The sequence below is a fragment of the Delphinus delphis genome, chromosome 12 (genome assembly GCF_949987515.2).
Source record: "Delphinus delphis chromosome 12, mDelDel1.2, whole genome shotgun sequence".
In the NCBI taxonomy this organism is placed as follows: domain Eukaryota; kingdom Metazoa; phylum Chordata; class Mammalia; order Artiodactyla; family Delphinidae; genus Delphinus; species Delphinus delphis.
In genome coordinates this window covers 14,835,568-14,853,214 of record NC_082694.2, presented here as the reverse complement: position 1 = coordinate 14,853,214, position 17,647 = coordinate 14,835,568, and the positions used below count along the sequence as shown (strand labels likewise).

The 17,647-nt window shown below is 39.9% G+C and overlaps 1 protein-coding gene across 6 annotated transcripts in view; it reads left to right on the top strand.

Annotated features, from left to right (window-relative positions):
• Positions 1-17,647, top strand: part of KDM3A (lysine demethylase 3A) — a 62,908-nt gene that overhangs the window by 11,518 nt on the left and 33,743 nt on the right. For all 6 annotated transcript variants that reach the window (XR_009521506.1, XM_060027399.1, XM_060027396.1 and 3 more), the window contains 6 exons: positions 1,309-1,411; positions 2,105-2,229; positions 2,861-2,933; positions 3,038-3,126; positions 9,388-9,551; positions 11,138-11,652. Coding sequence is in view for 5 of the 6 variants with exons in the window: in XM_060027399.1 (XP_059883382.1) it covers positions 1,309-1,411; positions 2,105-2,229; positions 2,861-2,933; positions 3,038-3,126; positions 9,388-9,551; positions 11,138-11,652 (1,069 nt within the window). In the remaining variant the exon portion in view is untranslated. The remainder of the gene's footprint in view (positions 1-1,308; positions 1,412-2,104; positions 2,230-2,860; positions 2,934-3,037; positions 3,127-9,387; positions 9,552-11,137; positions 11,653-17,647) is intronic.

Sequence of the window (17,647 nt, the reverse complement as noted above, 5' to 3'; positions counted from 1 at the left end):
CCCTATTCTGTAATGTTTAGTAAATGGAACAGAGGAAGATGCTTTTACTTAATTGCAGACACAAGTTATCTTCATATGTCAAATAGGCATCTTGATATTTTTCCTACATTAAAAGGCAGAATGACTGCTCTTAAGGACCAAGGAACATACAGCAGGGGCTGTGGATGTCTGCTTCACTGAGCAGTATTTACTTCTTAGCATTGTTTTCAGGACAGTTCTGTTTTATATCTTTCATGTGTTTAACCTTTTCAGTTTTGTTTCTTGAGGTTGAAAAAGGTCAGTAAGTTTTATTTATTTAAGAGCCCTTTGTGGCCCGCCCCACTGACGTGGTATTTTACCTTGTAGTAGGAATTGGAGAACACATTTAAATTTTTTGAAATTGCAGTAGCATGAAAAAAAACAAAACAAAACACATGGCCCGTTCTGGTTATTAATGTTGAGCTCTTATGAAACCCCTAGTTCAAGTCTGATGTTATTTGGCTTAAGAAATTTTTCCAGCATGGCCTCTCTAAAAGACTGTTCTTTCCAATGGGAGAAATGGATGAACTGTTTTTGGCCACTGTGTACCCATTTCACATGCAGAAAAGCATGAAGGCCTGATATTGGAAGGGCTTCTGTGCTATGCAGTTTGGGTTTGGCAGGTTCCTCCTATTGACAGTCTGTATACATTTATCATAACTGAGTGTACACACAAAGCCAGAGCACTGTGGAATAGTGCCAAAACTAGAGCTGCCAAGAATTGAATGTTTCAAAGCTGGCTAGCTGAAGGCTTAACGCTATTCATTCAGATTTTGTCCTTCCTCCCCCCCCACGCCCCTCTTCGTAAACAAGAATGCATTTGGAATTCTAGTTAGGGGAAATGAATCTGTGTGAAATGATGTTTGTTAAAAACAGCAATTTCAATGAACTGACACTATGGATCTAAGTGATTTCTGTGTATGTGTCTTTTGCCCCTTGCATTTGGAGCTGTGATTTCCCTAATTTCCCTAGAGTTTGGGATACAGAGTATTTTTGACACGAACTGACTAGCTAGTTTGTTTGCTTATTATATTTAAAATTTGAGCCACTCTTAGTATTGTCTTGCTCTTAGCTTGGGGTGACTTCACTTCTGTCTGCCTTATATTTGTGATGGTTTGATGGTTTCCTACTACTTGACCAGTCTAATTCATTGGAGTTGCAATGGTTTGCTGCCATCAAATGGCTAATTGACACTACTTTAATCCCTGTGATTAAACTGATTGAAATATCCACTGGAATTTAAACAACTCTTCTTGTTACCTTAAAATGTAATGATTTTCCATTTTTCAGGATGTAAACAATCTTCGACTTTCGCTTATCGATAATCAGAATGTCAGTAAAGAATTTCAAGCTTTGATTGTGAAACATTTGGATGAAAGCCATCTTTTACAAGGTAAGAAGCTATGTTTTAGCCCTTCTCACTCATTTGCTCATTAAAAATTCTAATGTGTTAGAAATTCTTTTGCTGCTTTTCCCATGCAACTAGGTGAGTGGAGGACTTTATTCTGTAATGTATTCTGAAGCCTCTGAAATTTGGAGAGCTCAGGGATCATGTGAAGACTATAAAAGTGAAGTAGGTATTAAACAAGCTCAGCTATATTTTGACATGGAATTTGATATGTTTGGAATTTCAGTCTTATAAAATTAGTAAAGCATTAATTTGGTAAGCTTGATCTTGCCATTTACTGTTATTGATTTTCTTGGTCAATTTCACAATTGTAAGTATTTTATCAGACTTAGCAGTTTTGCTGAGGTTCCTGAATTTGGATCCTCTAAAACTGCAGAGGAGAATGAGTTACGTCTCAATGTGTTATCTGATACTACATGGTCTGATACAAATACTAGAAGAAATATATTGCAAGTCTGAGATAAATCAGTAGAAAAGTGAAGCTTAAAAATACAGTTTAAATCTTCTCCTAGCTTTGCTGAAATGTCTGTCTTCTTGCATTTATAGCAGTACCTTTTAATGTTTACTTTTTGTCTACTGCATTTTTAAAGACTTGGGAAAAGATTACCCTGGATAATGGTGCTGTTGGGAGATAATGCATATTGCTCTAAGGATTTTTTTTAATTTTTATTTTTTAAGGTGACAAAAACTTAGTTGGTTCAGAAGTAAAAATTTATAGCTTGGACCCATCTACTCAGTGGTTTTCTGCAACCATTGTAAATGGAAACCCAACATCAAAAACTCTTCAAGTCAACTGTGAGGAGGTAAGGATGATGATAATTGTGTGTAAGATAACTTGACAGGGAAAGATAATTATAAAAAGGAATTATAGTATTTTATAGGAGCTAAACACCTTTATTATTTTATATTAAAATATCAGAGTAGAAAAAAACAATTATTTTAAAAAGGAATTATATGTAAGAAGCCCCTATTATTTGTTTTTTTAAATAAATTTTAATTAATTAATTAATTTATGGCTGCATTGGATCTTCACTGCTGTGCACGGGCTTTCTCTAGTTGCGGCGAGCAGGGTCTACTCTTCGTTGTGGTGCCTGGGCTTCTCACTGCGGTGGCTTCTCTTGTTGTGGAGCATGGGCTCTAGGCACGTGGGCTTCAGTAGCTGTGGCATGCGGGCTCAGTAGTTGTGGCTCGTGGGCTCTAGAGCGCAGGCTCAGTAGTTGTGGCGCACGGGCTTAGTTGCTCCGTGTCATGTGGGACCTTCCCGGACCAGGGCTCGAACCCGTGTCCCCTGCATTGGCAGGCGGATTCTTAACCACTGCGCCACCAGGGAAGTCCCAGAAGCCCCTACTGTTATGTTGATAGAGCTAATTTCTGGTGTGTTCCTGAGCATTTTAAAATTTCCTAGTATCTTTGTTTTATTTATTTGTTTTTAAGATTCCAGCACTGAAAATTGTCGATCCATCACTGATTCATGTTGAAGTTGTACATGATAACTTTGTGACATGTGGTAAGACACACTGTTTGATTAAAATCTTTGTTCTCCTTTCCCCTTTATCCTTCTCACATTAAGAGAGACAGGGACGCCAACTTACCTGTTTTTAAATATTTTAGGTAATTCTACAAGAATTGGGGCTATAAAACGCAAATCTTCTGAGAATAATGGAAGCCTGGTTTCCAAACAAGCAAAATCTTGCTCTGAGGTAACTTGATTTATTTTTGTCACTTGTGTAAACCTTTCTCTAATTCTCACAGTGCATGGCCAGTTTGTCTAGTGGTAATAAAGCTGTCTGCTCTGCTCTTCTGTGCTGTTGTGTCTGCTCTTTGCTAGTCCCAGATCTTGGCCGTAATTTCTATACTCAAGCAGATGGAGATAATATAAGTTTCTGGTTCGCTATTTTTGTCAAGAAAAAGTTTTTAGTTTTGATGTTTCCTGAAAATTGTCAATAGATTTGACAGTTTCACCATATGGAGGTATTTTTGAAGATCAATTGAGTTGTGTGTGTCAAATCAGAAGAATGCCTTGCATGAGAGGAGGGGAGGAAGCTTAGAATTCTGAGTAGATTTGGTGTTGAAATAGGACTCCCACCTCAATAATTGAGAGGTTTGATCGGTCATTTATGATTGGGTGAACAAACATACTCACTTTTTGAAGGAAGTGGTTGGTTTGCCATTGCTAATTTCTGCCTAGAAAACTACAGGCTTCTGTGAATGGCACTGTTGAGTTCAAGTACTGGATTTAATTCTATCCTGGAATAGGATTTGGATCAAGAAACTTAAGGCTCTCAGCTTTTCCCTCTCCTCCCTGTTGTAGAGAAGCTGGCCCTCTTTAGCTCTTCAAGTCCTCATGCTTTCTCCAGCCTTAGGACTCACTGTTCTCCTTTCTCTTCTAATCCTAGCTTCACTCTAATTAACTCCCATTTATCTTTCTGATGTGATGTTGCTTCCTCCAGGAAGCCATACCTAACATCTCTACAATCATTGTAACCTATATCCCAAACTAGGTCAAATTCCCTAATTTATTATGCTTTGTAATTACTCGTACATGTCTTCAGGACATCACAGTGTACACAATGGGGCAATTTTATTCAGAATTCCCCAAAGATTAGGCTAGACAGACTAGCCTAATGAGGGGATGGGGGACTGGGGTAGACTTCTCAAGGGAGGGTATAAATGACAGGGTCAAATTTTGAAATCTGGGGGGGAAAAAAGAAACTTAAGGCTTTTTCTTTTTTAATTGAGTTGAATCCTTAGGTCCTATTACAGTACAGATTACTTTTCTCACAACTTAGGTATCCAAATGCACTTGTGTTACATGGAAAGTTTACTGTGTTATAATTGTCAAAAACGCCTTTATGATGCTCTGCTCTAGGCTGGAGTTTAGAATTTTATTTTATTTTATTTATTTATTTTTAAAAATATTTATTTCTTTGGCTGCACTAGGTCTTAGTTACAGAATGTGGGATCTTTAGTTGTGGCTTGCGGGACCTAGTTCCCCGACCAGGGATCAAACCCGGGACCCCTGCATTGGGAGCGCGGAGTCTTAACCACTGGGCCACCAGGGAAGTCCCTGGAGTTTAGAATTTTAAAATTGATCAAGTGGATATTGTTACGATTGTTGGCAGCATTGTAGAGGGAACTTTGGAGCCTGGGTGGGGGCAGGGCAAGGAGAGATGGCATGAGAATGGGTCAGGGTCAGGGAATGCATCTAAGGCTCTGGATCAGGGCAGGCTGGACTACAACATCAACTAGAACCAAAGCAAGCACGTGCTGCACAAATACTAAAGAATCTGGGTGGCTAAGATGATTGGCTTTCCTGAGTCTTAAGCCTGTGTACAGGCCACAGGAGCTTTGATACTTGATGAGAAACTTTGCAAACCAGGATGTCTGATACCTGTCTTCCTTCCAAATGTGCAGGCTTGACCTCAGGTGGTTCAGGAAGGAATGAAGAGGTAATTATGGATATTAGCATTACTACCTTTTCATTTTGCCTTAAAGTTTACAAAGGGGAAGTAATGTAGTAAGGACTGTAAATTGAGGATGTCAGGCAAGTGATTATTGACTCTTAGAGGCAGACTCACAGGGGATACTGTCAAGTAATCCATGGTATTAGAAGCTGAAAGAGAAACAGAGCAGAATGGTAACCTGTCAGGTTTTGTTCTGGATAAATTGTTAACAGTCTTGCGTAGAGGTAATAAAGGGCAGTTTGGAGAATTTGATTGCATGTTGCCTGCCATGGAGAAGGCATCACTGTAGACATTCAGTAAGATGAAAAGGAGAGCCACATGATGTTATGTTGAGGTGGGGACCAGACCTGAGGAAATGGCATCCTGATGGATCATGGAGAAATCAACCTGGGGTACAAGCAGGACTGGGGTCAGTGGGGACCTCCTGTTGGGGAAGGTGCCAGTTCTTCAAAGTGTCAAGTTTATCCGTGATGTGATAGGCAATTGAGCAAGTAAATTTATAACCTTGAAGGAGGTGCTTGTAAAATATGGTAACATATACGTATGTAAGTGATTCTGTCTTCCTGACTCACGCTCTTGAAGGGCAGGGAGCTTGTGTCTTTGCTCTCTGTCAGCACACTGTCCAGCTCAGTAGGTTTGTGTGCTACTGATTACTGGACACAGTAGAAGCTGTTTTTCCAAAAAGCCTGAACTTTGGTTGGGAGATAAGTTCCTCAACCTATTTGAGCCTTAACTTCAGCATCTAAAATGTGGAAATAAATTTGATGTTTAAAAAAATGTCTGTCTCAGCTCTTAAGAACTATCCTAGTCATCTTCACATTCTAAAGCAATTTGGAGATGGTAAATTTTTACCTGAGTATTGACGTTTTAGAAATTATTATTAATTTTTTAATTATAAAAGTTATTCTCCTTTTATATTGCACTTGTTTTCAAAATAAAGATTCTTACATTTAAAAAAAAGTTATTCTCATTTAAAGATATTTAGGAAACCCAGAAAAGCATAGTAAAGAAAAGAAACATCACTCGTAATCATACTTTTCAGAGACTCACTCTTCACATTTTGGAATACCTGTCTTCCTCCTGTTTTTTTTCTTTTTCTTTTTCCTGTATATTCGTGGAGGCTTTTTTTTTTTTTTTTTTTGTAAACTAAAAGCCATACTCTTGTGTAGCTTCCTTTACAGTATATTGTGAATATTTTCCCATATCCTGGGTGATCCTTGCAATCAGGCAAGTTTTTGGAAACACTGGCCTAGCCTAGATTTCAGGGGAGATGGAGAGGTAAAGGAAGAAGTGGGGAAAGAAAGAGAGTTCATGTACATGTGTGAGTGAAAGGTGAGTACAGTAACACCCTTGGTGCACGTCTCACTGTGTCTGCACTTTCCAGATGTGTTGGACTGGCAAAGAGTTTGGTGCTCTTTGGACGACAGGAGTTGAGGTTGAGGTTGAGAACACTCTTGATTGCTGGGGTGAATACTTTTGGATAAGGTAAACCTGTTTGCCAGTAACATCTGGCTCCTTGAAGGTCTTCTCTGCCTAGCAGACTATTCCTCAGAGTTAGGACATTGCCTGGTTAATTGAGAGAGTCTGCTAAGGAGTGTGAGCCAGCAGTGTCCTTTTTGGAATATCATTATACGCTCAATTATATTATCTCCGTCTGCTGGCAGGGAGGAACTATTGCCATGACTGGTATAGAAGACCTTCAGGGAAAACTCTTCAGGTAAGAAGAAACTTTGACCCTTGTCAAGTCAGAGGCCAATGCAGTGGTATGCACGTGGAGATGGGTTTTGGAATCGGAGCCCTATCCCTGTTGAGCTAAACCTCAGTAAAGTTGTAGAGTGATATACTTCATCTTCTTAAAGGAAAAGCATCCGGGTTATGGTAATTCTAACACATGGTGACTGCACCGAGAAACTTTTCAGGATAGTTTTCTGCTCTGAGACAGCTAATCTGTGTGCCAGGCACTGTGGTACAGCACAGCCCTGTACGGTATGCTTCATTACTCTCCTTTTTTCTCATTACTGTCATTCATTACTCCTCGTTATGATGGAGGAAACTGAAGCTTAGAGAGGTTAAATAATGTGCTAGGAAGTGTCAGAGACTGGATTCCAACCAGGGTCTAACACCAAAACCCAGTGCTCTTAGCCACCGTGCTGTCGTTGCCACTCCTCTACAAAACCTTTCCTCGGTATGGTGAGGCACCATTGTAAAAACAGCAGAGTCCTCCTCCCTTCCCTCTATTCCTCCATCCTGCTTTCCAGCAAATATTTATTGAACACTTAATATGTGCTAGACATTGGTGAGCATTACTGCCTGGTTCTTGAGGTATCTCACAAGACTTAGTTGTAGCTCTTTGAAATACTAAGTGCTAAGAGCATGTATTCATTCATGCATTCCACCAGTCTTTTTTATTGAGCATCTGCTATGTGCCTGGCTTTAAAAGGTATAACAGTGGATACAAGAGCAGGGTCTGTGTCCATAGGGGTTTACTTTTCATTGTGAGGAGACTGACAGTAAAGAGAAGTAACTTAAGGTATTTTCACAGTGTGGTAGTACAGCGAAAGATAGAAACATGGCAATCTAATAAAGCGTAAGGCAGTGGCTTGTGGGACACTGCTTTGGAAAGAGCGATCAGAGATACTGAGGTGACAGTTGAGCAGATTTGGGGGTGAAGGATGGAACCAGCCAACCACATGAAAACTGCCCAGACAGGGGGGATAGAAGTACAAAGGGGCAGGCAAGAAAGAGCTTAGAACATTGAAGACCAGAAAGGAAGCTGGTATGGTTGGAGCACTGTAAACAAATGGAGTGAGATGAGGGGCAGGGTTGGCAGAGACCAGACCATGTAGAATTCTTGGAGGCAGTGGAGTGCCACCATCTGATTGATTTATGTTTTATAAAGATTGCTCTGTGGTAGGATAAATTTCAGATAGGAGGCAAAAGTTTTAGGCAGAAATGGAAGGGAATCAGGCCAGTTAGTATACACATAATAGTCTAGGGGAAAGATGGTGGTCATGGTGGCCCGGAAAGAAATTTATAGATTCCAGAAACATTTTGGAAATAGAGGCAAGATTTCCTGGTTCATTGATCGGATATGGGAAATGACTTGGAGGGTTTTTTGGCTCGAGCAGTTCAATGGATAAAATGAATAAAAACATCTGATTTCCTCATTTTAAGGATTAGGAAGCTGAGGCCCAGAGAGGTAAAGTTGGCTAGCCCAAGGATGTCCTTGTAATAGCCAAAGCCTCCCCCAAAAAATCCTTCTGGGGAACACTAGGCTGCTAATATTTAACCAAAACTGAGCTAACCTAGTGTAATATATGATCAGATGATTTAGCATTGATACCTTGAAATAGTTGGAAGCTATGCCGAAACTGTAATAGTGATTAAGAAAATTCTTATTTTTCAGATATTCGTATTTAGCATATACTAGACAGTATTTTCAAGGCTGTCAGAGTAAATGTCTGCGAAAAAGATCCATGAGTAGACTACATAGTCTGTATACGGAATTGTGAGGTTTTAAAAATTTACTCAGGGAGGTTCTGCATCAAATTTTAGAAGTTAGTAACTAGAAGATGAAACTTTGAAGATTTTGCAAGTTCACATTTGGTAGGGTGAATGTAAAGGTCATTGTGGTGTGAAAGAGACGCAGTTGAAAAGGACAACGTGACTTTAAATCTAAGCACATAATGAAGAGGCTGGTGAAGATGGTCAGTGGGTTTCACCTGGTTAAGCCATAGACTGTTTAGTTGTCTGGAGTTGAGTTTAATCTCTTCCTTCTCTTTCCATGGTGGGAAAGTATAAACTGGGTAGTATAAACTGGGAAGAATTTGGTCCGTTATTAATATTTTTGTAAAGTTAAAAGTACACGAAAGTGGAAGGGGACAAGTGTCCTAACTTTGTCCCACAGGCCTGTCATGACTTGATATTTTTTGCAGCTTGGGATGACCTTTGTGACTTGATGAGCCACAAACCAGCAAGAACCATGTCCTCAACCTTTATTGCACTGTAAAGGCTTAAGTTGGTACCCAGTAGGCACCACTGCCTGCAAGAGTCCTATGTGGTCTGGTCTCCTGCCAGTCTACGCAGTAAGTGCGTGGTGGGCACTTAGTAATGTCGAACTGAATGCATCTGAAGCTGCCACCACTTGAAGACTGTTGATTAAAAGCTCACTTCTGCGCATTGCGTTAGTAAAGTAATTGCCACGTGGCTGCATTTTCCCGGCATAATGATTCAGAGGTCTGAAAGATCAGCCTGTGATCTTTTATAGGAAGACGCAAGTTTCGTGAAAAGCTGGAGTGACTTATTTAATAGCTCTCAGGTATAAGTCCTTAATTTGTGATTTATTACTTGTTCTACCGTCCTGTTCTTTTTATTTGGTGATTTTGGTGTGCTTGTTTACTACTAAACCGAGCGAATAAACTTGAATCTTGCTAGCATTTCGTGATGCCTCAACTAGGGGCTTTCCTTTTAATATCTGTTTGGTTTGGTATCTTTTAGGCCTCTCCCAGTGTGTGTCCTGTACAGTCTGTTCCCACAACAGTTTTTAAGGAGATACTGCTCGGCTGCACTGCAGCCACTCCGCCAAGTAAGGACCCGAGACACCAGAGTACTCCCCAGGCTGCCAACTCGCCACCTAACCTTGGAGCAAAAATTCCTCAAGGGTGAGTAGTTATGATTGAAAAATGTTTAATCATAATACAGAGCACGGTTATTTTAGCCATGGTTCTTCCTGTCTGAGCTGACATTGCTCAGGCGGCAAGACTGACCCTACATTCAGTGTTTATAGAGAGACTCTTAGTGCAGCTAGAATTTGATGTAATTACCTGCCATTCAGTGTATCTCAGGTTGTCCAGGGAGGTTAGAGTTTCCAGGTTGGTCAGGTGCCTTCAGAGGTGGTAAGTGTAGTAGGCATACAGGACAACATTTAAAGGGTTACAGGAAAGAAAGGGGTGTGAGGAAAGAGGCGCTTTCTTGACGTGATATAGGGAGAATGGTCAATTGAAATACTACAGGCAGCTGTAGAATAATGTCCACTTTCAAGGAAAAGGGAGCAGGTTGGTTGTATATGGAAGACTGAGGTCAGTGGGAGTGTGGAGAAGAGGGAGACAGGGTCCCAGTGAGTGGTTCTCATCAGCCCAGACCTCAAGTATAGGTGAGAAATGTGGCAGTAGAGAAAATACTAAGTCATGAGGCATAGTTACTAAGTTATAGGTGAATGTAAGTTATAAGTTATAAGAATTCTAAGTTATAAGAAATGTAAAATTTAATCAGAGATTTAAAGTGGCTACAAGGTTAATGGAGGGAAGAGTTTGAAGGGAAGGATGTCTTAGGAGGAGTGGTGGCCTGTGCAGGCAGTGGATAAAAACCTAAGATAGGGGTCAGAGACTGGTATAGAAAGGTAGGCTTGGAAGACCACTGCAGTAAGGTGGGAGGGTGGGTGAGCACGTTGGTTCACTGGGAGGACAGCGGGCTGCTTGGGAGAGAGCTTGGAGGAGGGACACATAGCAGTCAGAGAGAGGGCGGAGTGGTCCTCAGAGCAGAAAGAGGGAGCGGTAAGAAGTTCGGTGGTACCCAAGCAAAGATGTCTAGTATGGGTACTTAAGTGCGAACAGCTTCTCCAGGATGAGATCCTTTTTTAGAGGCAGGAAAACAAGTGTAACAGGAAAAAAGGACTTTGCGTCTTGCTGGGGAAAGAACTTTAGGATGAATTTCAGAGAAACAAAGTTTCTTTAAGGATAACCCCTACTGGGGGTGGAGGGAGTACCAGATGGTTCTGTGAACAAGTACGTAATCGGTCAGCTGGCTCTTCTCTTTGCTTTGGGTCTTGATTGCTGACCGAACAAGAGTGAAATAGTCCAGTGCTAAGGCTGGTAACACGTTCATAGTCAGATAGGGTTTTGTGCTGCTGTTGATTTGGGTTCCATGTGATACTCAGTTTGTTTTGAGGGAAAGCTAAGGTTCATTTTGCTATGAGAAGTAGAACTAACTTGAAGTAGTTACAGATTTATGAGAACTTGCAAATAGGATTTAGGGTTATCTTTTTCTTCGTGTTTAATATATTTTTGCAGAGCCATTGACTGATTACTTTTAACTCGAACCCACAGAAACCTATCATAAGTTCTCTAATATAAGCAGTTTTCTTTTCTCTTTCATGCTTGTTACTTTAGGGAACCAAGCAATTATTTTTGGAAGGTAGGGAAGAGATAAAAGGATCCTAGATGCTAGTTTTCATATTACTCTTTTTCAGAAGTCATAAACAGATTTTACCAGAACTTTCTTCCTGTCTAAATACGAAGCCTGAAATACTGAGAACACCAGATGTTGTCTGCAAAGTAGGGTTGTTCTCTTCAAAGTCCTCTCAGATTGGAACTGGAGACTTGAAAACCCTGAGTGAACCAAAGGGAAGCTATACCCAGCTGAAGACAAACACTGACCAGGAAAGCAGCTTGGAATCTTTTCCTCCATCATCGACTGACCTTCCTAGGGAGTGCTTACCTACAAAGCCTTCTTCTACGGCAGAACTGGAAATTGCCAGTACTCCTGAACTGCAGAAGCATCTCGAACATGGACCTTCCACATCTGATGTCCTTTCAAATAAGCCAGAAGAGAAAGCAGATGTCAATAGTAATAGTCCTAATTGTTGTGTAGAAAAAAAGGTAGAACCTTCAACTTTAGGTTGCCAGTCACAGAATTTAAAGGAGTCTTCAGCAAAAGTAGATACTGAAAGCTGTTGTACAAGAAGCAACAATAAAATCCAGAATGGTGAGTGTTTCTGCATATCTTTATTGGTAGAAGGTAAGAAATGGTTGTCAGTACGTACATATCTTCTTCTTACCTTATGAGAAAATGACTGTAGAAAAAGTTCATACAATCAAAAAAGTTCAAAGAAGAAAGTAAAATCCCTAAATCTTCTCAGAAATGATTACTTTTAACATTTTGGTGGACTTAGTTCCATGTATATAGAAACACAGATAAACTATTACACAAATGGGTTCATACCAACAGTTTTACCCAGTGCATTAGTGAGGTGCCGCTCAACATTTTAAAGTCTGCAAGGATTCCATTATATGCATTTACCGTATGACTTAGGTGGTTCCCAGTTTTTGGTTTAAGAAAATAATTTTGAAATAAAATCTAAAGTGATCTGATGATTGCTTTATCTTCAGCCTATTACTTATCTTTCTGTGACATCCAGGTTGGAGTGAAGGAAGTGATTGAAATTTTATGCTCACACAGGTAGTCCAGATTTGAAATTTTTTTAAAAAGGGAATTGTGGGCTTCCCTGGTGGCACAGTGGTTGAGAGTCCACCTGCTGATGCAGGGGACACGGGTTCGTGCCCCGGTCCGGGAAGATCCCACATGCCGTGGAGCGGCTGGGCCCGTGAGCCATGGCCGCTGAGCCTGCGTGTCCGGAGCCTGTGCTCCGCAATGGGAGAGGCCACGACAGTGAGAGGCCCGCGTACCACAAAAAAAAAAAAAAAAAAAAGGGAATTGCATCACCACCTCTAGAAAAGGGATTTTTAGTTAAAGAATTTAAGGACAGTGCTGAAACACCAGGCAGAGTCTCTTTGCTTAAGCGGAGGTCCGGCTGCACCCACAATTTAGAACTAAGTACTCTTCTCATAGAGAAGAAGGCACATGTATTTCACACGACTTATGTTAAGTTTGAGGATGAATATCAGTGATGGTAGTTATCAGATGCTGTCTTACTAGAATTAATAGAACTAAATGGCTTCAGTGTGTCAGAAGGTTCAGGCCTATTACAGTTTAAAAATAGACTTGATAATTGTCAGCTGTGTGGGAAAATTAACTTGAAAAAAACTTAATAAAAACGCTATTCATTTGGGTAAGTAACAAATGAATAATCCACACTCTAGCTTTTCCTACAGGCCTCTGAAACTAGAGGTGGATTTGACTGGGGGTCTTTTTGAAGTAGAGTTGGAGGAATTGGAAAACAACTTTCCTTGCTGAGTAATACTTCTAACCCAGCTTGTTCATTCTTGAGGCTTAAGTTGATATAGCTGGTAATTTGCACAAAATTAATTGCATAAGGTTCTACTGTTCCTCAGGAGTTATGTAACTCCCCAAAGAAAGCGAATATTCATAACCATGTCCCTGTTCTATTTCTTTATTCTTTTTGAGTCATCAGCCCTCACATTCAGCTAGTTTTTAAGGCAAATTATTTTAATACGTGAAGAAACAAAGTTCTGGGCCGGTAAGCACATTATAGGTATAGAAGTGAGTTTCAGAGCCCAGCTTTGTCTTTTTTAATATGTTGTGCAGCTGTGCTCCAACTAAAATGATTTTAAGAGAAATGAAAAGCCACTCCACAGCCTGGTGCATGCTGTCTACTGGGACTTCTGGCTGAGGAGTAAGACAGTGTGATCAGAAGCCTGCCAGGATCTCTGTGCCGTTTCCACCAGTATTGCTTGTGGGTATGGAGAGACTCGACTGGAAACTGTTCCTCTGCCGTGTGTGTCCTTGCTTGCTTCGGGGTTAGAAAACAAAAACAAGCTGGAGTTGAACAGCTGCCCTCTTTCTGTTTAGTAGACGTGTGGCTCCTCAGAATTTGGTGTTGCTTTTTTCCCTTGGCTCTGCTCTGAATTGAGTCCTTGATTGGGGATCAGCTGTTCCTCTCCTCACTGAAGAGCTAGATTTAGATAGTTCAACTTGCTTATTTCTAGGTATTGCCTCTTTTAAGCCCAGGCAGAACAGATAAGATAATCTCTGGACTCGGTCTGGGAAAACCTGGTCCACTCAAAGGATGATGTGTTTCCAATATCTGAGTAATTAAAATTCCATCCTGAACTACTGATTTCTTTATTTTCCCTCCTTTCTTGCTTTACCTTCTCTTTCACTAACTGAATGAGAATGTTTAAGGGCTCAAGGCCTGATGGCATCCATTTAGCATTTTACACTGTGCTCTAGTCATGCTTTAACAGAGAGGTAAGATTAGAACACCTCTAAGGTAATTATTAAAGGTGCTTATATTATTTAAAGCCTTCTTTGGTTTGAGATCTTTCTTCTAGTTTCTTTCAAGACTCCTTACCACCGTCTCCTACCCATCTCTTGACTGGGTCCCCAGAAGTTGTGTTTTTGTTTTTTGTTTGCCTAAGAATCAACTTTCCTCTTCTCAGCTCCCTTGGACCCCGAGAAAAGGTCTTTTCTGTCGGGTTTTTTTTTTTTTTAAACATCTTTATTGGGGTATAATTGCTTTACAATGGTGTGTTAGTTTCTGCTTTATAACAAAGTGAATCAGTTATACATATACATATGTTCCCATATCTCTTCCCTCTTGCGTCTCCCTCCCTCCCACCCTCCCTATCCCACCCATCCAGGCAGTCACAAAGCACCGAGCCGATATCCCTGTGCCATGCGGCTGCTTCCAACTAGCTATCTACCTTACGTTTGTTAGTGTATATATGTCCATGCCTGTCTCTCGCCCTGTCACAGCTCACCCTTCCCCTTCCCCATATCCTCAAGTCCGTTCTCCGGTAGGTCTGTGTCTTTATTCCTGTCTTACCCCTAGGTTCTTCATGACATTTTTTTTCTTAAATTCCATATATATGTGTTAGCATACGGTATTTGTCTTTCTCTTTCTGACTTCACTCTGTATGACAGACTCTAGGTCTATCCACCTCATTACAAATAGCTCAATTTCGTGTCTTTTTATGGCTGAGTAATATTCCATTGTATATATGTGCCACATCTTCTTTATCCATTCATCCGATGATGGGCAATTAGGTTGTTTCCATCTCCGGGCTTTTGTAAATAGAGCCGCAATGAACATTTTGGTACATGACTCTTTTTGAATTTTGGTTTTCTCAGGGTATATGCCCAGTAGTGGGATTGCTGGGTCATGTGGTAGTTCTATTTGTAGTTTTCTAAGGAACCTCTATACTGTTCTCCATAGTGGCTGAACCAATTCACATTCCCACCAGCAGTGCAAGAGTGTTCCCTTTTCTCCACACCCTCTCCAGCATTTATTGTTTCTAGATTTTTTGATGATGGCCATTCTGACTGGTGTGAGATGATATCTCATTGTAGTTTTGATTTGCATTTCTCTAATGATTAATGATGTTGAGCATTCTTTCATGTGTTTATTGGCAGTCTGTATATCTTCTTTGGAGAAATGTCTGTTTAGGTCTTCTGCCCATTTTTGGATTGGGTTGTTTGTTTTTTTGTTATTGAGCTGCATGAGCTGCTTGAAATTTTGGAGATTAATCCTTTGTCAGTTGCTTCATTTGCAAATATTTTCTCCCATTCTGAGGGTTGTCTTTTGGTCTTGTTTATGGTTTCCTTTGCTGTGCAAAAGCTTTGAAGTTTCATTAGGTCCCATTTGTTTATTTTTGTTTTTATTTCCATTTCTCTAGGAGGTGGGTCAAAAAGGATCTTGCTGTGATTTATGTCATAGAGTGTTCTGCCTATGTTTTCCTCTAAGAATTTGATAGTTTCTGGCCTTACATTTAGGTCTTTAATCCATTTTGAGCTTATTTTTGTGTATGGTTTTATGGAGTGATCTAACCTCATACTTTTACATGTACCTGTCCAGTTTTCCCAGCACCACTTATTGAAGAGGCTGTCCCTTCTCCACTGTACATTCCTGCCTCCTTTATCAAAGATAAGGTGACCATATGTGTGTGGGTTTATCTCTGGGCTTTCTATCCTGTTCCATCGATCTATCTTTCTGTTTTTGTGCCAGTACCATACTGTCTTGATTACTGTATCTTTGTAGTATAGTCCGAAGTCAGGGAGCCTGATTCCTCCATCTCCGTTTTTCATTCTCAAGATTGCTTTGGCTCTTCGGGGTCTTTTGTGTTTCCATACAAATTGTGAAATGTTTTTTTCTAGTTCTGTGAAAAATGCCAGTGGTAGTTTGATAGGGATTGCATTGAATCTATAGATTGCTTTGGATAGTAGAGTCATTTTCACAATGTTGATTCTTCCAACCCAAGAACATGGTATATCTCTCCATCTATTTGTATCATCTTTAATTTCTTTCATCAGTGTCTTATAATTTTCTGCATACAGGTCTTTTGTCTCCTTAGGTAGGTTTAGCGTAGATATTTTATTCTTTTTGTTGCAATGGTAAATGGTAGTGTTTTCTTGATTTCACTTTCAGATTTTTCATCCTTAGTGTATAGGAATGCCAGAGATTTCTGTGCATTAATTTTATATCCTGCTACTTTACCACATTCATTGATTAGCTCTAGTTGTTTTCTGGTGGCATCTTTAGGATTCTCTATGTATAGTATCATGTCATCTGCAAACAGTGACAACTTTACTTCTTCTTTTCCGATGTGGATTCCTTTTATTTCCTCTTCTTCTCTGATTGCTGTGGCTAAAACTTCCAAAACTATGTTGAATAAGAGTGGTGAGAGTGGGCACCCTTGTCTTGTTCCTGATCTTAGTGGAAATGCTTTCAGTTTTTCACCATTGAGGATGATGTTGGCTGTGGGTTTGTCATATATGGCCTATATTATGTTGAGGGAAGTTCCCTCTATGCCTACTTTCTGCAGGGTTTTTATCATAAATGGGTGTTGAATTTTGTCGAAAGCTTTCTCTGCATCTATTGAGATGATCATATGGTTTTTCTCCTTCAATTTGTTAATATGGTTTATCACATTGATAGATTTGTGTATATTGAAGAATCCTTGCATTCCTGGAATAAACCCCACTTGATCATGGTGTATGATCCTTTTAATGTGCCGTTGGATTCTGTTTGCTAGTATTTTGTTGAGGATTTTTGCATCTATGTTCATCAGTGATATTGGCCTGTAGTTTTCTTTCTTTGTGACATCCTTGTCTGGTTTTGGTATCAAGGTGATGGTGGCCTCATAGAATGAATTTGGGAGTGTTCCTCCCTCTGCTATATTTTGGAAGAGTTTGAGAAGGATAGGTGTTAGCTCTTCTCTAAATGTTTGATAGAATTTGCCTGTGAAGCCATCTGGTCCTGGGCTTTTGTTTGTTGGAAGATTCTTAATCACAGTTTCAATTTCAGTGCTTGTGATTGGTCTGTTGATATTTTCTATTTCTTCCTGATTCAGTCTTGGCATGTTGTGCATTTCTAAGAATTTGTCCATTTCTTCCAGGTTGTCCATTTTATTGGCATAGAGTTGATTGTAGTAATCTCTCATGATCTTTTTTATTTCTGCAGTGTCAGTTGTTACTTCTCCTTTTTCATTTCTAATTCTATTGATTTGAGTCTTCTCCCTTTTTTTCTTGATGAGTCTGGCTAATGGTTTATCTATTTTGTTTATCTTCTCAAAGAACCAGATTTTAGTTTTATTGATCTTTGCTATTGTTTCCTTCATTTCTTTTTCATTTATTTCTGATCTGATTTTTATGATTTCTTTCCTTCTGCTAACTTTGGGGGTTTTTTGTTCTTCTTTCTCTAATTGCTTTAGGTGTGAGGTTAGGTTGTTTATTCGAGATGTTTCCTGCTTCTTAAGGTGGGCTTGTATTGCTATACACTTCCCTCTTAGAACTGCTTTTGCTGCATCCCATAGGTTTTGGGTTGTCCTGTTTTATTGTCATTTGTTTCTAGCTATTTTTTGATTTCCTCAGTGATCTCTCAGTTATTTAGTAGCGTATTGTTTAGCCTCCATGTGTTTGTATTTTTTACGGGTTTTTTCCTGTAATTGATATCTAGACTCATAGTGTTGTGGTCGGAAAAGCTACTTGATACGATTTCAATTTTCTTAAATTTACCAAGGCTTGATTTGTGACCCAAGATATGATCTGTCCTGGAGAATGT